This window comes from Bubalus bubalis, chromosome 11 (genome assembly GCF_019923935.1).
Source record: "Bubalus bubalis isolate 160015118507 breed Murrah chromosome 11, NDDB_SH_1, whole genome shotgun sequence".
In the NCBI taxonomy this organism is placed as follows: domain Eukaryota; kingdom Metazoa; phylum Chordata; class Mammalia; order Artiodactyla; family Bovidae; genus Bubalus; species Bubalus bubalis.
Window position 1 is genome coordinate 14,151,427 of NC_059167.1, and position 25,589 is coordinate 14,177,015.

Genomic DNA, 25,589 nt, shown 5'->3' on the forward strand with positions numbered 1-25,589 from the left:
ACTGAGCTGGGACTATGCGTCATTGGATGTTGTCTCCCATGGTAAGTGTCACCTATCATGTCAGCAGTTCCAGTAAATACCTGAAAACATGAATCTGTTCCAGTGTAATAGAGACGTGAGGGAACAATTTGATCATAACACAGATTTTACATTTGTTGATTGGTGCAGCACCATCCATGAGAAATACTCGGAAGTGCAGAAAACTTGGATCCGGCTGATCCAAACAGGAACACCCAAAGCAGGCACACAAACATCGCCATGTGTGTGATGGGTCACAGCCCCCAACAACTTCTGTTCAATTTCAGATGACCCCCGCTACCACCTCTTCACAGTAACTCCCAAGCAGCAAATCTTCTGACGCCCATTTCTGCAAGCCCGTGTCCAGTAAAGTGCCATGTGTGCTGTGGTCTTCTGTATTTCTTAGCCATTTAACGTGTGCCAAAGTACGCTCGCATTTCATTAGGTTCCCATCTGCTTTTATTTTCTGGATCACTGGTGGCATTTTTGAGTGTTGTAAGCCTAACCCCCTTTTTGCCCATAAACCCTGTGGTTTCTGCTGTGCCATTCTGCAAACGGTGGCGATTTCTAGGACACGCGTTACAGACCTGTGTATTCAGTGAGCTGATGTAATCAAGTTTTAGGAAGCACGTCAGAGCACAGTAACGTTAGCTATCGTCACCATCACCACCATCGTCAGTGTCTTCAACCCATGATTCATGGAGGCTGAGACCGTGGCTTACAGGCCCTCAGGAGGGCTCAGGGCCTTGCAATTGTAGACCATTCCGTAGACATCAGTTTGCTTGACAGGTCAACAGTCCCCTTTGGTAATTTGTAACTTAGACGTCAAGGGCTTGAACATGCATCACCAGGGACAAATCGGTCATCCTCCCTCACCCAAGAAGGAGACACCCACTGTGGGTCCTGCAAGGGGAGATGCTAAGGGCTGGGACCAGTCCTCCCCTGTACTCTTCTGCCCAACCACCAGGCCCCCACGGCCCTGCCTTCTTACCTTTAAGAAGTCAAAGTGCTTCAGCATTTGGGCCACTTTCTCAGCATTCCTTCCCTCATTGAGGAAATCCAACTCCAAAGGCAGGTTCTTCTTGGCTTCATCCACCAACCACATGAACTCAAACTCTGGAAACAGCTGCTTCACAGCCAGGACAAGCACCTGAAACCCACAAGCACCCCATCAGCCAGTCCATGACTCCCACCAAGGGCGGTCTAGTCCCTGTCCTCCTGCCTGGTCTGGGCGTTGACAAGTCCCCAGGCCTCCCCTGGAATAAGGATGGGTGGGAAAGTGGCCCCCTGGGGCCCATCTCTGTAATCCAAATCCTAGATATAAAAGCCCAACAACCACCAGCAGAAACCACTTCCATCCTTTGCTGGGTGTTCCCCACTTGCCCAGCACTAGGCAAGTGCTATTACTCACCTTATTCCTCCATTTAGTCTTCACAGAAACTCTAGGAGGTATACACTCTTTTCAGCCCCATATTACAGATGAAAAAAGTTTAGGCTCTCAGAGGTTATACGATTTTTTCTAAATGTGCCCAGCAAGGAAGCCCAGATTCAGAATTCTTCCTGGGTCTACTCAGCCCCAAAACCCTTGCTCTTAAACACATCACTGAACTACTGGCTTTGCAGCTCCTAGATTTGTGCTTCGTGGTCCTGTCGATAAAGGGCCATGGGAGGGGGCCCAGCTGTAACTGCATTCTATCTATTTCTTCAGCTGAGTGGTTGGTACCTGAGCATTTATAATATCTTTTATGCTTTTTGTACATCCAAAATATTTCATGATAAAAAATTATATCGGAATACGAAACCAAGGGTGGACATGACAAGAGGAGTAAGAGATAAGGGATTTGTCCACTCGGATGAAAAGCTTGGATTTCTAGCGATCTGGGCCCACTGTGGATTCTTGAGTCAGGATGTGATGAAAGAGGGAGTTTTAGAAGACTTATCTGGCATTTCAGTTGTCAGTTTAATGATGTGAAAGAAACATGACTGGCACAGAACCAGAGCCCAGAGATATCTGCAGGGCACAGCACAGCCCCTCTGTGGGCACGGACTCAGTTCTGAGGCTACCCCACCACCGGAGCTCTGGATCTGAGATAGTCTCACAAGTTCACAAACAATGGCTCTAGAGAGACAAAGCAAGGGTAATGCTGGGGCCATGGGAAATGTTCCAGCATTGGGCTGGGGTGGGGCAGGAGGCAACTTTCCTGATCTCCTATAAACCCTCCTGTTGGTATTCAAAGTCGGGCCTGGGGAGAACCACTGACAGACTCTCATCTGTGATTCTTGGTATATCAGATTACGGTCCAAGTCCTCTGAGAATCCCCATCTCTGGCCCTGGTCAGAGCAGAAGGACAAGGAGCAAGAACTCAAGAACCATGGGCCTATTGGTACCAGGAGACCTTCCTCCAGTGTTAAGGAAACGTAATGCTTATGTAGCCCCCCAGATTCATATGTCAAGCCCTAACCTCAGGGAGACAGTGTCCGGAGGTGCAGTCTTTGGAAAGTAATTGGGCCTAGAAGAGACCATGAAGGTGAGGCCCACATGACAGGTTAGTGTCCTTATAGGGAGAGAGACCAAAGCTCCCTGCTTCCCTGCCAGGCAAGGTCACAGAGAGCAGGCAGCCATCTGTCTACAGCCAGGAAGAGGCTCCCCCTGGGAACAGAATCAACCAGCACCTCGAGCCTGGGCTTCCCAGCCTCCAGAACTGGGAGAAATAAGTGTCTGTGGTTTAAGCCTCCCAGTCAATGGTATTTTGTGGCAGCAGCCAAAGCTGACCAAAACACCATCCACTCCATCCAGAAGGCCTTGCTGGGTCCCGGTCACAAGCCTTACCTCCTGCTTTTGTTTGCCCTGGTCTCTGATATGATTCCAACACTGGATTAGGCACACACGGCACAGCAAAATAAATCCAGAGTAGGGCCATTAACTACAAGGCATTTACAGCTTTGTTTTTAAATCCTATGTCCGAGGCAATGTACCAGACGCCATTCTATAAGAATCATCACACAGGGTTATTATACTCAATTTCTCTCAAACCCTCTTTAATTACATTTGGCTGCAGTCTAATTTCTTTTAAGGCTTGTCTAGTCTTTCACGGGCTAGACCTGTGACCTTATGATAATCGATTTAGTTTATGTTTTGTTTCTTTTGGTGTCACATGAAACAAGAAGGGAGAGGTGGCAACAGCAAGGGCCTGACTGTGTCAGATCTGGGCACGTCTCGTCACCCTGCCCTCACCTGGCCCTTGGCTGCCACCCCAGGGGAGGCAGAGCTGGTACACAGCAAACAGAAGCACCTGCCCGGCCCAGGCCGAGGGTACAGCTGTCATCTGAGGCACCTGAACTCCAGTCTCTAGGCTCCAAGTTTCAAGCAAGAAGCCTCTTGTGTGCTTTGCATGCTGCATGCTAAGTCGCTCCAGTCGTGTCCGACTCTGCAACCCCATGGACTGTAGCCCACCAGGTTCCTCTGTCCATGGGATTGTCCAGGCAAGAATACTGGAGTGGGTTGCCATGGCCTCCTCCAGGGGATCTTCCCAATCCAGGGACTGAACCCGCATCTCTTATGTCTCCTGCTTGGGCAGGTGGGTTCTTTACCACTAGCACCATCTGGGAAGCCCTTGTGTGTTTTGCTCCAGCACAGGTTCCAGACCTTCCCATCCAGGAGGGACGAGGAAGGAGCCACAGTGAGTCTCACTCATCTTTTTCAGCCAAAATGTATTTACTGATCACCTTCTAGATAATGACGCTGGACCAGCTGTAGGTACACACAGAGACCCACATGTAGCCAAGTGGGGTCTATATCAGGCGATGAGGCTTCTGTGGCCACACACTACCTCCTCATTGCTGACTGTCTGGTCACTGTCATTTGTGAAATTTTAAATTATCATTAATATCCAAACAGCCCTGAAACGCACCTTAAAGATTTTTCTGTTATCAATCAATTATGTAATTAGTCCTTACTAATACTATTGGTTATTATTAATACTTTATATCATTAATCATAAAAGTAGTCAAAGGTTTTATTGGCTGATATTAATTGCTAATAAGTTAGTAAACTAATTCATAACCCCTGGGACTTGGCAGGACTCATAAAACTGGTTTCCAAACCATTCTGTGGTGGTTGGCAAGTCACTCCCTTGGTTACTCGAAAATGAGAGGCTCTGTTTGGATGGAAGTTAGTGGTTCGTAGTTTTAGAGGACGTCATCCCCTTTATAGGAAGTCACCGATTTGAAAATGTGATGCCAGCAATGAAGCCCAGAAAACACACATACTCCCATAATTTTGTACATAATTCGGGGGTTTATCACCCCTTGAACTTCAAAGGGAGGGTTGAGATCAGGTTAAGAGGCATCCGGTCCAAAGAAAAAAAGAGTCATCTGATCCAAATCTAAACCAGTTTGGGCTGCTGCCACTTTGGACTTTTCTGAGCTTGGGAAAAGAAAACGAAATTCCATTTCACCCTCTGTTTTAATTCAGTTCCCTTCTGAAGAGCCTGCCCCAAGTAGATTCTTTTACGTTTTTCTTTCTTGACAACAGATGCAATCAACTAAAATAAAACAGGTGTTGTTATCAATTTGACTTTTTGATTTTTCTCCCAAATTCATCTTCTCCATAAAATTCTTCCAACTGCCAGTGTCTTCACCAGTGCCTAGCAGTATTCAACACTCAGCAGATGTTTCCTGAATATTCATGGGAATGAATGAGTGAATAAATGAACATTCCAAAAGGCCTGCCTTCTCCCCAGAAATAGTTATCTGCTCACATGTGCATTACGCAGATAGATTACATCTGTACGCCTCGGAGACTTGGGTGGAAGAAGGGATTACCTCTGAATGTGGGGGAACCACAGTTTTGAAATGTCTGAGAATATTCTACTTCACTTGAAGCCTTGTTAATCAATCAGGGCATATTCAACAATTAATAGTTGAATAGATTATTCTCTCCTTCAAGGGAGAATAATGAAATCATTTTCCTACAGGACTATTGGCTCCCAGGAAGAAAACTAAATTATGGACCACACAGAAACATAATGGAAAAATTGAGAGTCACATAAAAGTTTGAAAATTAGTGATCGCTATATATGATAGCAAAAAAATGGGAATTATCATTATTCAGACACAAGCACCGCACCATGAGGCACTTGATATACATGCTCTCATTTCTTCCTCTTCTTGCCCATTTCACAGAGAAGGGAATTGGATCCAAGAGGTTAAAGCATTTCTCAAGGTCACATAGCTTGCAATTTCAAATGCAGGACTTGAACCCACTTTTTTTTCCTTCCTTTCACTTCTTTCTTTACGCAGTCCTGTCTCAGGCAATACAGTATAGGACAATACAATCGAGAGCCTGAGATAAAGCATAAAAGGTGCTTGTAAACTGTAAAATGCAACTGCAATTCGAGTTACTGCTATCAACTTATTATATATTATAAAAGAAATAATGGTCCACGGGAAAACAGGACACTAAATAGAACGCCTGCATGGATCCGAGCTGGTAAAAATGGATGTTCGACAAGGATCGAAAATCAATTCAGAGTGATGTAAATAGCTTACCGTTCGTGGGGTTTATCTTTGTTCAGATAAGTTTTTAAAGTGCAGACTGTTTAGAAAACAGAATTACAGGGTGAAGAGAAGTTTCCAAGGGATGATCTACATCTCTGGGGCTTTTAAAAATGTATTTAAAAAAATAAAATCAGCTGTTGGATTCTGTGCCAACACAAACATTACCTAGCCACCCACTGTTCAATCAACACACTCAGAAAAGAAACAAGATGACAGACAGCATGCACTGAAAATGTTGTTCAAAAAAAATCAAAAACATAACTGTCACAGGTCTTTATTTTTAGAGACTCTGGGTATGAGCCGGAGGCCTTCCAATGGTGGATGGGATTCTGGTGCTCAGATCTGAGCATCCCGCCCTAATGTTGCAGACCTTGGGGACAGGTGATACACGAAGGGCCTGGTCAGGAGTTAGATTCTTCAGGATAGAGCACGGGGCGTTCATTACCAAGTTCAGAAGCTTGAGAGGTAACAGGGTGTGATACAGGGTAGTGCTCTGGAAACCTGGGAATGGTGGTCTCAACACTGCCTCACAGGTCAGCTGAGTCCCACCCTGTTCTCAGACAGGAGAGTGGCAGTGATTCCCAGCCTGCTAAGTAAGCTCCTGGCTCTCGTGGGCAAGCAAGGACTGCTGCAAAGCCAGCCCGCCAGCAGACAGATAGACTCTGACTTGTCAGTTCACCCCGTGCTGCTGAATCATTGTTCCAATCTCTGGGCCCAATTAGTCTGGCTCCGGACAGCCACTCAAATCAATAAGAGTCACTGGCCGTGCATCGAGAAGTAGAGTTGCCCCAACTATTAAAGGGACAATGTCAGGTGATGATGACAAAGCTGAAAACACCCTTGGCTGTGCCTTTCTCTTTTGTGCAAAGTCACCGACACCATCAGCTTCATCACCATTTGCTGAGAGTCGGTCTCTGATTCTCTGGCACCAGTCAGCAGCTCTCTCCAGGACTGTCTCCTTCCCCAGGAGAAGGCCCAGGTTCACAGGAGACACTGAACACCAGGGTGGCACATGCTCCTGGGTGCCAACCCACACACCATGCATTTCCCCATCTTCCTGGCCAAAAGAACCTCTATTTTGTGCATGTTTCATGTCCTTCAAGGAAGGAAGACCTTAGCCTGAAAAGGTGAATCACAATCGGTCTGAGGAAGTCACAGTGGTCCCAACCCTCTTGCCAAGACTGCTTCAGGCTTGGGCAAGTAGGCCTGCTTCTGGCCAATGAGTACTGAAAGAAATTCTACTGAACGGCTATTCTTTAATATGAGGAAAGACACTGGTAATGGCAGGAACCCTGCAGCTGTTTGAGGGCCATGAGGAGCACTACCTTAGAAGGACAAGCCAGGAAGCTGAGCTGGCAGAGGGGAAGACATAAAGAACTTAGGTCCTTAAAAACCTCAGTGAAGTGCTGGATTAGTCAACCCTGAAACAGCTGACCCTACTTGTAGATGTCTTGAAATGTGAGATAATATAGGTTACTATTGACCACTGTCAGTTGGATTTCCTGATACACGCAGCTAAAAGCATTCTAACTGATACAGCCAGTAGTCCCCACCTCCTTATTCTCAAAAGTTTTACTCTTGTAAACCTCTATCCTTACAGCAGATATGTGTTTGGATTTACAAGCCCACTTCGTAAACTGCAAATATCCAGAAGTTAAGCCTATGAGCCACTCTCCCCTTAGTATGAACTACTTTACCCAAATTTTCCTCCTCTCAAGACAAGGCCGGGACCAAACACAGGGCTGAAGAGGAGATAGAGACAATAGTGGGCAGTGGGAGAGAAGTCCGAGGGCACACAACACCTGGAATTAGCAAGAAAAGAAACACCAGAAGGCTCTGCAGAAAAGCGGCTTTGTCTCCCCTCTATCTCCAAGTTTCTGGCAGGTATGACAGTCCTAACGCCTCTCAGAAATCATTCTTTCCCACCAAGCACACCCAAACATATATCATCACTAAAATCAAGGCACCATGTAGGTCTGGGCTTAATTTAGGTCTGAAAAAAAAAAGTCATGCTCATTTCAGATATAAAACAAAATGAGCTTTCCAGTTGGCGCTTCTTGGTTGTAAACCAGAGAAGGGTGACCAAGTTAAGGCTTTTCCCACCAGAGGCCAAGTGCAATGAGAAGGCAGTACCACTCTGCGCTGCTGCTGCTGCTGCTGGCGGTCCACAGAAGACCTCAGGCCTCATTTCCAGCTTCTCTCCTGCAGGCGGTGAGTGCAGGTCTCCGGTCCGCCTTGAGATCCCAGCCCCAGCCACTGCAAGGGAGCCGCTACTCTGTATTCAGCACATGGCCACACGGCTGGTAATTTCAAGAAAAGCATCTGATGCTTATCTCAGGGAGGAAGATGCCAAGTCTTCACCACTGCTATTGTTGCGGTTGACCTTACGGCCACCGTTACTCAGGGAGGGGAGAGGCTCTGGGCAGAGGAGAGATGTCAGCTGTCCTCCCAGCTCCCGTGGGCCCTGTTGGTACCACCAGGCAGAGACAGGTTCCAGCCCAACTCAGGTGTGGCCATGGGGTTCCAGGAACACCCAGGGACCCTCCAAGACTGGCAGTGCACTTCCATCTGTGGCTGCTCCATACCACAGACTGATGCTTCAGAAAACCAGGTTTCCAGGTGGATGCCCAGTGCCACTCAGCAGCCCTGCTCCTGGGTCCCGGTCAGCATCCTTCTCCAGTGCACCCGGCAGGATTCCAAACCTTCATCCCCCTCAAGCCTCCATGCCACCTCCTACCCCCTCCTTCTCAGCAGATGGTCTTACCTCCCACTTCAGAGGAAAAAATAGACGCTATCAGGCTGGTACAACTCAGCTGCCCACTGTCCCTGCCTTCCCCCTCTGCCCCACTCACTCATCTGGACCCAGCCTCAAGAACAAAGCTCTAGCCCCAGAACAAAGTCTGCCAAAGCCTCACGCTTCCGCCTGTGTCCTTGGGGCCCAGTCCCTCCAGGCATCTCCTGCACCAGCTCTATCAGTTACTGCTCTCCCCTGAATCTCTAAGCCCCCAACTCCGCTGCCCCTTCCTCATCAGCAACAGCCTCCACAAGACCCCCACCTAATCCTGTGCTTAGATCTAACCACTACCCTCACTGTCCCCCACCATCCAAGGCCAAACATGGAAAGGGTAGTCTCCATTAACCGTCTCTGCTCCCTGAGTCCTCAATTCTCTTTCACCCCCACTCACCCCATCATTCCTGTTCTTCCCCAAAAACTCTAAGTCACCAAATCAAACATACTCTTTTCAGAGCTTTACTAATTTACATTCCACTTGGCAATATCAATTAATTCTGAGAGACTCTGTTTACCAAAACGACTGCAACAATGTCCCCCACTCTAGTGCTCTTCTGGAACCATGCCATTCCCCCATCGAGAGGCAGAGTCTATTTCACTGCCCCTTAAGCCTAGGGTCAATCTAGTCAAGGCTATGGTTTTTCCAGTAGTCATGTATGGATGTGGGAGTTGGACTATAAAGAAAGCTGAGCGCCGAAGAATTGATGCTTTTGAACTGTGGTGTTGGAGAAGACTCTGGAGAGTCCCTTGGACTGCAAGGAGATCCAACCAGTCCATCCTAAAGGAGATCAGTCCTGAGTGTTCGTTGGAAGGACTGATGCTGAAGCTGAAACTCCAATACTTTGGCCACCTAATGCGAAGAGCTGACTCATTTGAAAAGACCCTGATGCTGGGAAAGATTGGGGGCAAGAGGAGAAGGGAACAGAGGATGAGTTGGCTGGATGGCATCAGTGACTCAATGGACATGAGTTTGAGTAAACTCCGGGAGTTGGTGAGGGACAGGGAGGCCTGGCGTGCTGCAGTCCATGGGGTTGCAAAGAGTCAGACACAACTAAGCGACTGAACTGAACTGAACAAAGCCTAGGGGGCCACTGTGACTCTCGCTCTTACCAATAAAGGAAGGAAGAAGTAATCTACATGACTGCCACACCCAGGTCATGAAACCATGATGAACATTCAGTCTTATGCTCTTGGGACGCTTACTCTTAGAACCCAGCCGCCAGGCTGCGAGGAAGCCTGTGCAGCCTTGGAGAGGCCTCCACGGAGAAGACGTGAGGCCCTGAACCCACAGCTCCAGCTGGGACCCCAGCCAACAGCCAGAACCCACTTGCCAGCCATGTGAATGGGTCCTCCAGCTCCCCACCTGTAACCACTTAGAACTGAGATGCGTCTGTCATGCCCTGCACAGACTGCAGTCAGGAGCATAGTACTCGACTGGGGTTTTAAGCCACTCCCTTTTGAGGTGGTTCAATGTGCAGACTAGCAGTTGCATCAGTTAGGATGCTAGATAGCGGACAGAGCTCTCTTCTGACACTGTTTTTGCTGAATGCAGATGCTCAGTCCTGGTTCTCCTCTAATCCCTCTGACCATGCCTCTTTAGTTCCCTCAGAAACTCACCCTCCTGGGTACAGTCCCCATATGACAATGTTCCTCACGGTTCTGTCTCTGCCCTCTCCCTTTTGTTTTATTCTATGTAGCTTTTCTAATGGAGAAGGCAATGGCAACCCACTCCAGTACTCTTGCCTGGAAAATCCCATGGGTGGAGGAGCCTGGTAGGCTGCAGCCCATGGGGTTGCTAAGAATCGGACATGACTGGGCGACTTCACTTTCACTTTTCACCTTCATGCATTGGAGAAGGAAATGGCAACCCACTCCAGTGTTCTTGCCTGGAGAGTCCCAGTGACGGTGGAGCCTGGTAGGCTGCCATCTATGGGGTCACGCAGAGTCGGACACGACTGAAGCGACTTAGCAGCAGCAGGAGCAGCGGCAGCTTTTCTAAGCAATCTCAACTACTCCCCCGGATCCAGCTCCCATGAGTCTCCTTGCTGATAAACCCAGAAACCTGTATTCCCAGCCTGAATTATAGATGGGCTTCCCAGGTGGCTCAGTGCTAAAGAATTTGCCAAGCAGGAGATGGCGGGCTCAGAAAGATTCTCGGGAAGAACTTCCTGGGTTGGGAAGATCCCCTACTCCAGGATTCTTGCCTGGGAAATCCCACGGACAGAGGAGCCTTTTGGGCTATATAGTCCATGGGGTTGCAAACAGTCCGACGTGACTTTAGTGACTAAACAACAAGAGAGATCCAGACAGCAATGTCTTATAGTACATGGTCGCTCCATCACCCACTCCGTTTGTTCTGACATCCATGCCACCCCCTTATCTCACAAGAAAGTACATTCCCCAGGCTCCCTTGCCAACCAGCTTCCAGCTAGGTTTGGTGGCATACAGGGGGACAGGAGGAGGTGAAACACCCACCACCTCAAACAGCATCTGTGGCTCCAATACCACGTGGCGGACCCTATGTCCATGACCCACTCCCCTCAGGTGGCCCCAGCACCTGGGATCCCGGGAACCACCTCTTCTTGTCCCTCCTCTATAAGGGTGGCAGTGGCTTCCTGCTTTGGGTGACCATCTCACCATCCCATTTGGCTTCTCAACGATTCCATCCCCAGTGAACCGCTTGTTCTGTTTTAAACTCCCTCTGACATGCCTAGAACAAGTTATTTTTCCCCAACTGCACCCAGACTGATACACATGGTTAAAGGCCCCCAGGTTTAATCACGGAAGCCAGAAACATACGATTTGTTTTCATTCTGATCCACACCGGTAGCTTCCCTCAATCCACGTAAACCAAGCTGGTCACAAAGTCCTGACGCTCCCACCCCATGAATCCACGTCTCTCCTCCGCCCCCATGACGCTGCCTTGGTTCACACCACTGCTCTCTCAGAGCGGTGCAGCAGCCCCTCAGTTGGTCTCCCTGGCTGCAGTCTTCCTGCCTCCCCCAAACATCCTCCAGACTGTTAACACACTTTTATTTCTAAGGCACGTCTGATCACGATGTTTCCCTGATTAAAATTCTTAAATGGTTCCCCACTGACTGCAGGAGAAAATCAGATCTGCTCGGTTCCCCAGTAAATACATACTTACTGTGTGCTCCACCCTGTACCTGAGCCTGGAACCCAAGGACCTCTGTGTTCCGTCCTGCCTACCTTCCCAGCTTCGCCTGCACCCACGCCCAGCTCGAACCATCTAAACCAGCTGACACTCTCCACGTGCACCCTGCTCCCCTAAGACTCGAGACCTTCAGCTGGGTCACCCTTCCGCTGTCCAGCAGTCTCGTGGGCGCCTTGGTGAAACCCCTCTCATGCCCCCGTCAGTCCAGGCTCCACGGCACCTTGCCAACACCCCTTAGATGGAGCTCACAGTCGAGGACTGTTTGTGTTCAGGCCTCCACTAAACTGGGGGGTGGGCTCTCCGAGGATGAAGAGACAGGTCACTCACTCGTGTGTCCTATGCACCTATCAGGTTTAGTCAGAGAGCTGAAAGAATAAACTAAGTGTCCAACGTGAGGACAGGGAACCAAGGAAACGGAAAGGAAGCAGGGGAACATGCTGGCAGGGTTAGCAGACTGAGGACCTCCCCTGGGGCTGCTGGCTATGGCCCAAGCCTTGGCCACTCTCCCTTTCCCCTTGCTCAAGGCAGGGAGCTAGAGAAGTCCAGAAGCACAGGATCCACTAGAGCTGTCTCAGGGCCACTTTAGGGCACGCGCGTTTGCTCGTGCAGATCAAATATCAGGGAAGCAAAGGAGCGCTCTGCATAAACATTTCTATGTGATCTCCATGTCATGTTCAAACTCCTTGGCTTACCACATGCTCCCATTCATTATAATGGACCAGATTAGGATGTAGCCTTTTCTACCCCCAAGGAAATCACCTATTTGGGTCACCTCATCTCTACAATACACCACTCCCCCGCCACAAGTTCTCCTTGGCCCCAGCAGTTGCCCACGTGTTCCGAGACCATCCACAGACAATTCCCAGGAATGAATCAAAACAATTCCCAGGAATGAATCAAAAATCGGCCAACCCAGCCATGGGTCCCCGGGTCACAGCGCTGTCATGACATCTTTGTGATCTCAAGCTCTCCTCTCTCGCTCTGTGATTCAGAGGCCCACACTCCAGCCCATAGGCCTTCCACCAGTTTCACTGAGACTGCCCAGATCCCAGGGAAACATAGAATGAGGATGAAGGGAGGGGAGGAGGAAGACTCTCACCTCCATCAGAAGAATGTCCTTCGAGCTCTGAGCCTGCACCTTCGGGTGCTGGACCTTCACGGCCACCGTCCGCCCATCACGCAGCACAGCCTTGTGGACCTGGGCCAGGGAGGCTGCTCCCAGAGGGGTGTCGTCAAAGCTCAGGAACAAATCATGAATCTGTCAAGAGAGGAGAAGAGAGGACAGGGCAGTTACGAGGACTCAACTCACTTAGAGGGGTGGGGGGAGGATGGCCCAGGGCCTCTGCCGGCGGTGGCGAATGCCTCCATGACAGACTTCTCCTCTCTCAGCTGCTTTGCCTGGGTCCTTTGCAGCCATGGAAATCCACACACACCTGTCCTCACTCAGGAAGTGAGACAGAAAACACATGTGGAGGACGTGACTCACCTGTGCTTGGAAACCCAGCGCATCTCCACTTAAAGCCAAAAAAGTGCCATCTAGAATGTCCAAGATTATGCATCATCCATCCATTTAATCACCTACCATTGGGCCTCCAGGGGCTTCCCTGGTGGCTCAAACAGTAAAGAATCTGCCTGCAAGGCAGAAGACCCAGGTTCGATCCCTGGGTCAGGAAGATCCCCTGGAGAAGGGAATGGCCACCCATCCCAGTATTCTTGCCTGGAGAATCCCATGGACAGAGGAGCCTGGTGGACTATCGTCCATGGGGTTGCAAAGAGTCAGACATGACTAAGCAATGAACACTTGCACCACACGTGCCTCCAAGGCTCTCACATATGGATACACTCAAAAGTTAACAGAACCTGGGCCAGGGCAGCTCAAGACAGGGCATCAGATGGAAGATGTTTCAACCCTGCCAACTTGGAAAGCTCAAGGACACGTGGGCTGCAGGCTCCAAACCCAGCAATGACCACTTGTTGCTGCCTGAGCCTCGACGTGGGTCCCTGAGTTCACTCCTGACTTGGCCCCCTGGCAGAGCTCCCAGGCTGCAGACCAGAGCTGGGCTTTTGGTCTTCACCGGTGATGCCATGCTAGGAGTCCTGGGCAATCCCCATCCTCTGTGCCTCACTTGCTCTACGAATCAGACCGTATACCCGATGCTCTTTCATCTCCTCTTCCCTTCTTCCTGGACTTCCCTGGTGGCTCAGACGGTAAAGCGTCTGCCTACAATGTGGGAGACCCGGGTTCAATCCCTAGGTCAGGAAGATCTCCTGGAGAAGGAAATGGCAACCCACTCCAATGTTCTTGCCTGGAAAATCCCATGGATGGAGGAGCCTGGTAGGCTTACAGTTCATGGGGTTTCAAAGAGTTAGACAGGACTAAGCAACTTCACTATCCCTTCTTCCCTCCCCCTGCTTCCTTCTTAGAAATGCCATCCCAGTTCTGAAAGAAAAGGTCTTTCTGACTTGAGTGGTTGGTTATCAGCTAAACAGTCTAGATAGGAATACTCTCCCAGATAGGAAGGAGGGCCCCAAAAGCCTCTTGCAGAATTTCCCCAGGGCAGAAATCTTCGTCCCCTCCATTTCTTGAGTCCCCTGGATAGCCTCACAATTCTGGAAAAGCCAGACATTCACACACACACATACACACACCCCTGTGTGTACGTCTCAACACCTCCTTCTCACACCAGGCTCTCATGCTGAGGTTGGTGCAGCCCCCGGCCCCCACTGCCTTGCTTTGTCCCCCTTCTGCAGTGGCCACTCCACGCTGCCCCGCAGCCCTCACCTCTCCCTGGACTTCGGAGGTTCACAGGACCCATGGCCTCCCCCACCCCATCCCTTTGTTTGCTAGGCCGCACCATCACGCTGCTAATCTCCTCTCATAAATCACTCCCTCCAGCCCTGTCATCATTTTTGTAGCTTTCACTGACTCCATGCCATTTGTCAATATCCTGCAGGGGCCAAAGGTCCAGGCAAACGCAGGAGGGGCCTCCCCTCTTCTGTCACGGGCAATGTGTCCAGACTGGCTTCCCGTCCTCCTCCTTCCTCATTTTGTACCTCTCCTTAGCACCCCCTTCCCCAACCACGCAACCTGTCTTTTTCCCTCCCTCATGAGTTCTGGGCTCCCTGAGGGCCAGTTCCTTCCCACATCATCACCCTGAATCACCTGGGGTCTCTCCACACAAGAACCCGTTATCCTGGGCCTGGGCATAGACTAAGAACGACAGGACCACCCGCCCTCCATACCGCATTAGAACACCAGCTCCAAACAGGCAGCGATTTTTTTTCTGTTTTGTTCGCTGCTGACTTCCTTGCACTTAGAACAGGACCGGAACTAGTCAGTGCTAAACGTGTAAAAGCACGTGTCGGGAGTAGGATTTACCTGCGGGCACCCCACCTGTTACTCCAGGGTGGGTGTGAGACCCTGGCCTGCTGAGTCAGAACCCCGGGGACCGTGGGCCATCCTGATTAGATCAGAGGTGGACACATGACCCAGCTGGTCCAATCAGACTCAACTGTTCGGTTTGACCGGTAGAAGGGCTTTTCCTTCTTGCTGTTCAACCCGAAGCTGAAAACTGAACTTGAAGTCTGGAGCTACCAGGGGTCACACAGTAGAAACAAAGAGGAGAGCCAAGCCTGGAAAGAGTGAGTCCCGGTCACACTGGTCCTAGCCGCGCCTCGGTGCCCACCCCATAATATCTTTTTTTTTTTTCGCTGAAGGCAGTGTGAGTTGTTTTCTGTCACACACAACTGAAGGGGCCCTGACTGACGCAGTGTGCACTCAGGCCCCAGCTGGAATAGATGAAAGGAACCTGGGCATGGTGCCCGGTGCCCCCCAAGAGGCTCTGTATGTGTGAGTCCCATCCCCTCCCCACCCTCTTGCTGAGACTGAAATCCAGAAACAGAAGGGAGGTGGGCTTTCAGCAACGCTCCCATCCATTACATAACGGCAACCACACCACTTCCTAGGAAGCCCTCTGGTAATTCCTGAAGGAGCACCAAGGAGAAGGCTTTTCTGGGGAAAAAAAAAAAAAAGCTGTGAACTCAGACCCTCACCTCCGGCAGCTAGACTGGGCCAATCTCCCCACTACAAAGAGGTCTTGGGGGTCATCCGAGCCTACCCCCACCCCAAGCCTCTGCCTGGCTCCCTGGGAACATTTTGCTCATGCTCTGAGAAGGACAACCAGTCTTCGAATCCGTGTCATTGCAGGGACGTTGCAGAGTCACTGCAACCGAAGACTGACATGGCATCCCTAGGGCTGTGTGTCCAGAAGAGCTGCCAAGAGCGGGGAGGGGCAGGGGGAGGGGGGAACCGGCCAGGGCAAGCAGAGCCCAGCCTCCAGGTGAGAGGAAGGCGGGCCTCCCACAGCCCCTGGGAATGGGGAGGGGGCCTTCTACAATCCCCTGCTCCCGCCACGGGCTGGAATGGGGGGCAATCCCAAGACCACCCAAGCCCAGGTGCCAATTCGGCACCCTGAACAAGGCCGAGCTGTAAGGACTTGCCCAAATCCCCCATTTGACCAGTGGAAGCAGAGGCGAGGGAAGCGAGGGTGCACCAGTCACGGGGCGCAGGGAACCTGCTGGACAGATGGCCCGCCCCACCCACCCCTGCCCCCCACTGCCTCCCAGAGCCCCTGGAGCCACCCTTCTCCGCCCTATCAGCAAGCAAATCACACACCCACACCCCACTGTGCTTAAACACACACACACACACACATTTAATTGATTGCTAGTGAATGTTCCTAGCTGGCTTATAAAAAAAGGTAATTAAAGATTGGTGCTACAGCCTGTAATTAAATATGAATAAAGTATCTCTAAATGGAACCTTGATTCAAGGTGTTCGCTGAAAGTACTTTATGCTGATAGAGAATAAGGAAAAATAGACCCTGTCCCGAAAGCAGAATTATACCCCCCATGCAGCTGAAACAAACGCCACCCCCCTCCAATCAGGCCTCATCCCCCAGCCCTTTCAGCAGAAAACCATTAGCAGAAACAAACTGCACCATTTGCAGCAATTAGATTCAAGCAGGGCCCTCAGCTGCCTCCAGTCACTCGCAGGAACCTGTCTCCCTTTCTAAGGCTTCCTTTCCCCGTGCTCTCATTTCTTCCCCTCTGGGTCTGGCGGCAAAATCAATTAAGTAAAACAACTACATTTTAAAATGACTAGTTATGTGCTTTTTAATTACTGTCAGCCCATGATTCAAATACATCGATGTCCCTGTCTGGAAAAGGAAAAATAATCAGAAAGAAAGTTGCTCTAGCTTTGTATGATGTGTGTGTCCGTGTGTGTGTGTGTGTGTGTGTGTGTGTGTGTTGGAGAGTTTATGGACATCAGAAAGGCCAGAAAAAACATGTCACCCCTAGGGGGTTAGCTGACCAGAGGCTCAGGTTAAGACTTTGTAACACGAATATATGAGATGCTGCTGCTGCTGCTGCTAAGTCGCTTCAGTCGTGTCTGACCCCATGCGACCCCATAGGCGGCAGCCCACCAGGCTTCTCCATCCCTGGGATTCTCCAGGCAAGAACAATGGAGTGGGTTGCCATTTCCTTCTCCAATGCATGAAAGTGAAAAGTGAAAGTGAAGTTGCTCAGTTGTGTCCAACTCTTAGCGACCCCATGGACTGCAGCCTACTGGTAGGCTGGCTCCTCCATCCATGGGCTTTTCCAGGCAAGAGTACTGGAGTGGGGTGCCTTTGCCTACTCTGATATGAAATGATGGATGTTAACTAAATTTATTGCCGTAATCATTTCACAATATATGTAAGTCAAACCATCACACTGTACACCTTAAACTATACAGTGAGGAGTATCAATTACATCTCAATAAAACTGGAAGGAAAAATATGTCAGCAGACTGGCTTCAGCTGAGGTCCAGGAGTCGAGAGACCACATGACATGATACCCCAGTCCAGGGCAGAGTGACTCCCAAGAACATCAGCCAGGAGGAGTCCCTCAAAGCCAGGTTACTGGGCAATGTTTCCAAAATGCCACAAAATAAGGAGGCAGGAAGTCAGGATCTTTGGAGACGCCTCAGTAATGATCCCTGGGGAGAGTTCCACTTGGGTCTCTCAGCCAGCCCCACCAGAGCCTACAGCCTGCCAGTCTCGTGAGGACTGGTGCATCACTCACAGGGTGGGGAATGTTCCAGATTATCGAGGATGGTCCAATAGAAAATATCCTCTCCTGTTGCCCCCACACTCATTCACCTCAGACCTCTTTTGGATTCAGAAACGACATCCCCGTATGATAAAGCTAACAAGTCGAACAGACCCTGAACGGGCCAGCTCTAGAAAGAAGCAAATCCAGGCCTTGATGCTGGGGCCAGGCAGTTCCCAGTGAGGAGCCAGGACGACTGCCCAGGGCACCTGAGCGGGTTACCATGGCATCAGCAGCAAACGACACCTGGCTCTCACCGTCTTGAGATGGCCCACCCCACACTTGGCTGGGTGCCAGCAGCCTTCGGCTGCCGCCTGATGGGGAGAAGGACAAGTCCCCGTGCTAATGAAGCGGCAGGAGTGAACGGTACCCACCCCAGCCTGAGGCAGACAGCAGAGCCCTAGCTGGCTAGAACTGCAAAACACTGTCCAAGCCTGCCTTGGATAGGAAATCCATTGCCCCCTCTGGGCAGCATTTCCCAGGAGCCTGCCCCCAGAATCCCTACATCTCACAGTTGCCCCATCAACTGCTGCCCCAGTTGCTGCAATTCCTGCCCCTTGAGTAGGGGCTGGACTTAATGACCATGACTCCTAACAAAGAGCACGCAGAGGAAAGGACAATGTCCAGTTTCCAACTGTCACCGTGATGTCCTCCTTGCTTTCTCTCCTGGAATGCTTGCCTGGGGGAAAGCAAGCTGCCGTGTCACGAGGTCCCTCAAGCAATCTGTGGAGAGGCCCACGTGGTAAGGAACTGAGGCCTCCTGCCGACCGTGGGCCATCTTGAAGGCAGCTCCTCCCTCCCCACTCAGGCCTTCCAATGCCTGCACCCCAGCTGACATCTTGACTAGAACCTCATGAAGAGACTGAGCCAAAGCCATCCAGCGAGTCATCCCCAAGTTCCTGACCCGCAGAGACCTTAAAACATCAGAATCCTGTTGTTTTAAGGCACTATGTTTAGGGGTAATTTGTTATGCAGCAGTAGCTGATTAATGGACCCCAAGCACACCCTGCCAGACATCATTAATCAATCACAGCTTCACTCCTGCTGGGCCCAGATGATGCCTCAAAATCTCTCTCAACCCTGAGCTCCAGGCAGCTACTACCAACTGACCAGAGTTAGCATATGAGATGAAACCAATCTGCCATTCCTTAGCCTAAGACAGAGGGTGAGACAGTTGGATGGCATCATTGACTCAATGCATACTAAGTGGAGCAAACTCTGGGAGGTGGTGGAAGACAAGGAAGCCTGGTGAGCGGCAGTCCATGGGGTCGCAAAGACCTGGACACGACTGAGCAACTGAACAACAAGCCTAAGCCAATCAGTCAACAAATATATACATGACAGAAACCCCGGTAGGAACACGGACCAACAAAACAGGCAGTCCCGAGCCATGAGGAGACCTTGGTCCAGCAGAATATCCTACTGGAAGAAGGCAACAGCCTCTGAAAAACACACCTGCATTCTAGCAGGACCTGCTGGAGAGGGTGCCCCCTTCCCAGTGCGCTTCACCCAACCCCAAGGGACCTTCTAGCAAGGTAAGCAGAGGGGACCTCCAACACCACCATACAGATCCTGGGGGGCCAGGGGAGAGGACAGGGCATCCAAGTGTCTCTCCGTCTCCCCACTCAACAGCTGCCCTGCCTCAAGGTGGGGGCACCCCCATCTCCAGCTGCCCACTCAGAACAATTTATTATAACAAAAATCACATCAACAATAATAGCTCAAGGACACCTAGATCCTTTCATGGAAGTTGTGTTCTCTCTGGGGTTCTAAAAGATCAAAGCGTCGGTTCTGCAGAGCTGTTACTGCTACTGCCAAGCTGGGCCAACAGCAGAGCTTGAGGCCCTTCTCAACAAGGGTCACCCCCAGAAATAACAAAACATCATTCCTGTCGAAATTCTTGCAAGGAGGCTGGCACAACACTCAACTCTTACCAATTTGCTGAAGAGCCTCCAGGTACAGGGTAATCATCTATAGGGCTTTGCCAAGGGCATCACAAGTCAGACTAAGCTTCTTTTTTCCTGCAGGATGGTGACAAGTAGCTGACAGAAAGAGAAGCAAGAAGCCAGGGGCAGCCACACCCTAGGAGAACCATGGTGTGTTCCCTAGGAATGCCCACCTGCCGGCCAGGACAGTCAGATCCAAGAGACAGCAAGGCATAGTGATTTCAATGCAAGCTCAAGGTCAAACTGCCCTGACTCAAATTCTGGCTCCAAGGTGCATCAGTTTGGGCAGTGACATAACCCTTCAGTGCCTCAGCTTTGTCATCTGTAAAATGGGAATTTTGGCACCTACCTCATAGTATTGTATGAAACATCATACATAAACAGTCTAGGATAGAGCCGAAGAAGACCCCCCAATAATGGTAGCAAGAGTAGTGGGTACTCCATCTGAGGTCTCCACAAAGAGCACATGGTCTAACGAAAAGGGCATTGGAACAAGGAGGCTGTCAGGTAGGCTCTATGAGCGAGTGAAAGCCACCATCCTCTTTCACCTGAAGACTCCTAACTGGTCTGCCCATTCGTGTCCCTTTCTCTGCCAAGCCCTCTTCCACATACAGCTCAGGTGAGTTTTTCCAAACATGAGCTGATCATGCCATGTCTCCCTGCTTCCAACACATCACCAGCTTCCCAGGGTCAAGATCCTCAGCATGACCCACAGGGGCTGACCTTGCCTACCTCTCCTGCCCCTTCTCCTCCTTCTGGCCCCCTCCAGCTCTCTCTGCCCTGAACAGAAGGCCTCTTTTGATGACCAGCGCACTCCCCACCTGCCCACTGAAGGGCCTTTGCATGTGCCATCCTCTCTGCCTAGAAGGAATGAATAGGAATTCCTCCTCGAGGGAATTCCTACTCACCCTTCAAATCACAGCTCGATGGTCACCTCGTGTACAATCTCAGAGCTCACTGCCCTCCTCAGTAGCCATCACACAGTTGCACTTTGCCTCAGTTTATATTTGCTGCATCTCCCTCTTCCCGTCCAGATGAGAGGCTCCTGCTCCTGCTCAGCATTGCCGTCAAGGCACCTGGCACATAACTGGAGAATGAATGGAGGTGAGGTTTTAATGTCCCCATTCTCTTCCTGGCGAGGGGTCTCCGGGCCTTCCAGCTGATCCGGGGCAGCTAAAGTGGCTACGGTTCCCTCAAGGTGGCTGGGCACCTTGAGCACTGTGGGTGGAGGGACTCTATGGAAATGTTGTGATAATAATGATTAATAAAAAGCAGATAAACACCCAGTGTGGCTGGCCAGCCCCGGGAAGCCATCCATTACATCTGTCATTCATTAGCGGTGGGGGGGAGGGTGCAGTCCAATCAGATCTCCTCAGTTTAAGCAAACCTTCTGTAAATTGTAGGCTGCAGGCACTGACATTTGATAAATTATTCTTCATAATCCGCCGTGGGCTGTCATAAATCTAATCTTTCAACGTTCCCCATCTTAATAACTTGTCCAGCCACGCAGGGTGACAGGTCTATGTCTCTGCCTGTGATAGAGATCTCTGGGGTAACAAGACCAGAGATCCCAGGCAATGCAGTGTGAAGTTGAGGACACCCCCCCAACCCACAGCCAGGGAAGGTATCCCCTAGATGATCAGAGCACAAAGATGATGAGTTGTCTGTGGAGATGAGAAGTGTCTGGGCGGGGGTGGGGAGTGGGGGTGGGGGGTTTAGGGCTGTGCCAAGTGTTCACATCCCATCACAGCACCCAGACACAGGGGTTGCCAGGAACTCAGACCCAAGACCTGGACAGGCTGAGCTCTACGCCCTCCGCCACAAGCCTGCTCATGTGAGGACTCACCACTTCTTCCTGGAACTCAAGCTTGGCCAGAATAAGGGATGTCACAATATCTTTGCTCCACAGGGGCTGAATGTTTAACCATGGGAAATTCCTTGTATTTGCATAGTCTTTGCTGCTCTTATGTAATTCCCTACCCTCTCTTGAGGTTAGGTAGAGGAGATATCACTGCCCCTATTGCACACAGGAGAACATAGCCCCTAAAGGTCACTCATTTGTTTATCCAACAAATGCTCACTGAATGACTGCCATGTGCAGGGCCCCTGGACTAGTCACTGGGGACCCGATGGGGAGAATGAGTCCTAACTGGGTACGGCCACCACCCCCTGGAGTCACTACTGGAACGTCAGGTCCAGTAGGGAGACAGGAATTAATTATGAAATCACAAAGAAATAGGAGCCTGTGCTCAGAGGGTTAAACCTGGGCTGGGAGAACTTCTTAGAGGAGGTGACAAAGAGCTGAGCTCTGAAGGATGAGGAGCCAGTTAATCAGCTGAAGAAAGGAAGCAGGAGCCTTCTAGGTAGAGGGGCAGCCTGTGTAAACCATGAATAAGGGGAGTACGTTGTGGCAACAGGAGACAGCCAGAGACAGGAGGATCTGCAGCCCCTACTCAGACTTGGGGGAAACCACACACAGTCCTGGCTGAGCCTGGCTACCAAAGCAGGGATTAGGAACACCAGCCACTGCCTGCTATTGCAGCCCACAAGCAAAGAATACTCTCACATTTCAAGTGGGGAAGATCAAAAGAATAATACTTCATGACATGTGCAAGTTACATGAAACTCAATTTCCACACCCATGAATAAAGTTTTATTGGGACCCAGCATGCCCATTCATTCCTTACTGTCTACAGGCGCTGTCATTCTACAATGGAAGAAGAGTCAGTCATTGCCACAGAGAGTATGTGGCCTGAAAAACCTAAGCTGTTTACCATTTGGCCCTGTGGTAGGCAGAAAAATGCCCCTCTCTAAAGACAGATGACTCACCAATTCAATGTTCGTGATCATGGGCAAACTTCTGGAGACGGACAGGGAGGGACAGGAAGGCCTGGTGTGCTGCAGTTCATGGGGTCGCAAGGAGTCGCATACGACTGGGCAACTGAACAACAAAGATGTCCATGTCTCAGTCTCCAAAGATATGATGAAATTAAGGCTCTTGAGATGGGACAGTGTCCTGAATTCCCATGTGGACCCAGTGCAATGGATATAAGGGTCCTTATGTCGATAAAAGGGAAGCAGAAGGGCCAGTATTAGAGCAAAGATGCGAAAAGGAATGAGGAGAAAGCATGACAGAGAGTGAAACTTAGAGACGCTTCGCTGCTGGCTTTGAAGATGAAGGAAGGGGCCACGAGCCAAGAATGTTCAGTTCAGTTCAGTCCAGTCGCTCAGTCGTGTCCAACTCTTTCCGACCCCATGAACCTCAGCACGCCAGGCCTCCCTGTCCATCACCACCTCCTGGAGTCCACCCAAACCCATGTCCATCGAGTCGGTGATGCCATCCAGCCATCTCATCCTCTGTCGTCCCCTTCCCCTCCCACCTTCAATCTTTCCCAGCAACAGGGTCTTTTCAAATGAGTTAGCTCTTCGCATCAAGTGGGCAAAGTATTGGAGTTTCAGCTTTAACATCAGTCCTTCCAATGAACACCCAGGACTGATCTCCTTTAGGATGGACTGGTTGGATCTCCTTGCAGTCCAAGGGACTCTCAAAAGTCTCCTCCAACACCACAGTTCAAAAGCATCGATTCTTCGGCACTCAGCTTTCTTTATAGTCCAACTCTCACATCCATACATGACCAGCTGTATAAGCTGGAGAAGACAAGGAAAGAGAGTCTTCCCTCAAGCCTCCAGAGGGAATGCCAGCACCTGCATTTTAGGGCTTCTGACTTGGTCGGGAAGATGCCCTGGAGGAGGGCATGGCAACCCACTCCAGTATTCTTGCCTGGAGAATCCCATGGACAGAGGAGCTGGCAGGCTATAGTCCATAAGGTTGCAGAGTCGGACACGACTGAAGTGACGTAGCATGATGCACAGGACAGTAATATAATAAATGTATATTGCTTTAAGCTACTAAATCCAAGGTAATTTGTTATAGCAGCAATAGGGATCTAAAACAGGCCCTGAAACAGAGCTAGTGTAACACTCTCAGTATATGCCAGTTTTTATTCTTTTTCCTGCACTTCCCAGGATAGAGGTGGGGCTAGAACACTGGAGACTGTGACAAAGAGCTGCACCAGTAGTGTGGGGAATCCAGGTCAAGTGCAAACCCTGAGATGTGAACCAGGAAGGGCACGTCACGACTTCCGGTTCTGCTGCACCAGGGCACACACCTAGAACCAGTCCTGTCCTCACCCACTTTCCAGGGCAGGGTGCTCTCTGCTCCCCCAGCTGCCTCCGACGTTCCCTCCCAGCCCCCAGGCCAAACCCTAATACCTGAATCAGCCTCTCCCCTTCCTCTCAAAGAGCCTCAGACCTCACACAGAAGCACCTGTCATCAGCTCACACACCAGAGACAGGAAGAGCAGCGCGGGCCCTGAGAGACCCCTCATCATCATCATGCTGATGACACAGGAGCTGTCCCCGCTGTTGAAGTAACAGCCCCTCCTTCTATAAAACCCGTTTTACACACACACACACATACACACACACACTCCTACAGCTCTCATCAGATCGGGGCGCTGATGACTTTTTTAAATATCTGGACACCAGGAACCCAGTGCTGGATCCAAGCCTCTCCAGGCTGAACCCCAAATTGCTGAGTCTCCCATGGACTCTCCAGCCTTCTCTGACCATCAGCTTTAAGGAGAGAGGGGGCCACTGTGCAAACCCAGCCCTGTAGGAAGACCATTCCCCAAGCTGCTTGCAGGGTGAATTGCTAACTCACTTCCCCCACCATCCCATTCAGCGCTGTGATCAGAACCCTGGGCGTCCCTCTCCCTGACGCCTCCCTGTTTGATTCATCCTGAGTCCTGTGGATTCAGCCTCCAAAGCACATCTGTTCACTCTTCATCTGAGCCACCATCACCTCTTGCCTAGATGACCTCGAGAGCCTGGTAACTGGTCATCCGGTTCCATCCCGATCCCCTCTGAGCCTGCAGGCTGGGCTGTGCTGTTCTCTGCTGGGAGCCAGCGCCCCTGCCAACCTCCGATCTCCTGAACACGCCCAGTGCCTCTCCAGCCTCACCTTTTGGAATGTCTCTCTGTCCAGCCACTACACCCCTTTTCTGCCCCCCAGACAGATCCACGCTCTGCCCCAGCCTGCCGCCTCTGCGTTCTCTCTGTCCCGCCTCTCCTTCCTCTAAGGTCCCTCTGGCTTTGGCTTCATTCTCACTTCCTCAGAAAGGCCACCCAGGCCCCCACACGAAGAGCACTACTCTTCTCTTGCGGCCTTTATCACAAGTGCCAATGGCTTTTCATTTTCCCGAATGCTTGCTTAGCATCTGCGGTCCCCACAACTGGATCGCGAGCGCCCGTGAGGGCAGTGTGCTCGCACACATGACCCCCGGTGCCCACACGACCGAGCTCGGTAAACATCTGCTGAGCCGATAAATGAACAAGCCAAGGATGGGTGAGGTCCTGGGAGGCAGGAAGGCTGCAGAGGGTCCACACGGGAGCCCCAGCCCGTGGGCCAGCCACGCCACCCAGCCGCAGCCTAAGAGGCCCCGGCCCCCGGGTGCGGCTCGAGTTCAGAGGTCTCCCCGGGGTCCTCAGCCCTGCCTCTGCCCGTCTGCTCAGGCTGTTCCACCCACCCTCCGGGCCTGTCCGCAGGCGCTCCTTTTACAGCACTGACGTCCTGCCCGCTTCTGTCCCGCTTCAGACGCTGCCCTAATTCAGCCCTCCCTGCATCCCTATTTGCGGCTTCCAAGAACACCGGAAAACTTGCCCAAACTTCAGAGAACTTCCTCTCGTCCTGTCTTAACCTCTTATTAAGTTACGTCTACAGCTCACTCTGTATCCAAAACACAGGCTCCTCTGAGATGTCAGCTGCGTGATGTCAATAACTGGAGGAGAGCGGCCCACACGGCACCCTCCTCTGACTCCACCCCTCCCGTTCCGCTGTGGAAAGTGTTACGCCCTCCAAGTCCGGGGTTCTCATCCCACCCCCTGC

The 25,589-nt window shown here is 50.9% G+C and overlaps 1 protein-coding gene across 4 annotated transcripts in view; it reads right to left on the minus strand.

The window, feature by feature from the left end:
* The window catches only part of ADCK1 (aarF domain containing kinase 1), a 128,292-nt gene that overhangs the window by 30,044 nt on the left and 72,659 nt on the right, over window positions 1-25,589 (minus strand). For all 4 annotated transcript variants that reach the window (XM_025295144.3, XM_006052893.4, XM_025295145.3 and 1 more), the window contains 2 exons: window positions 12,643-12,801; window positions 1,010-1,168 (listed from right to left, as the gene is read on the minus strand). In XM_025295144.3, the coding sequence (XP_025150929.3) occupies window positions 1,010-1,168; window positions 12,643-12,801 (318 nt within the window). The remainder of the gene's footprint in view (window positions 1-1,009; window positions 1,169-12,642; window positions 12,802-25,589) is intronic.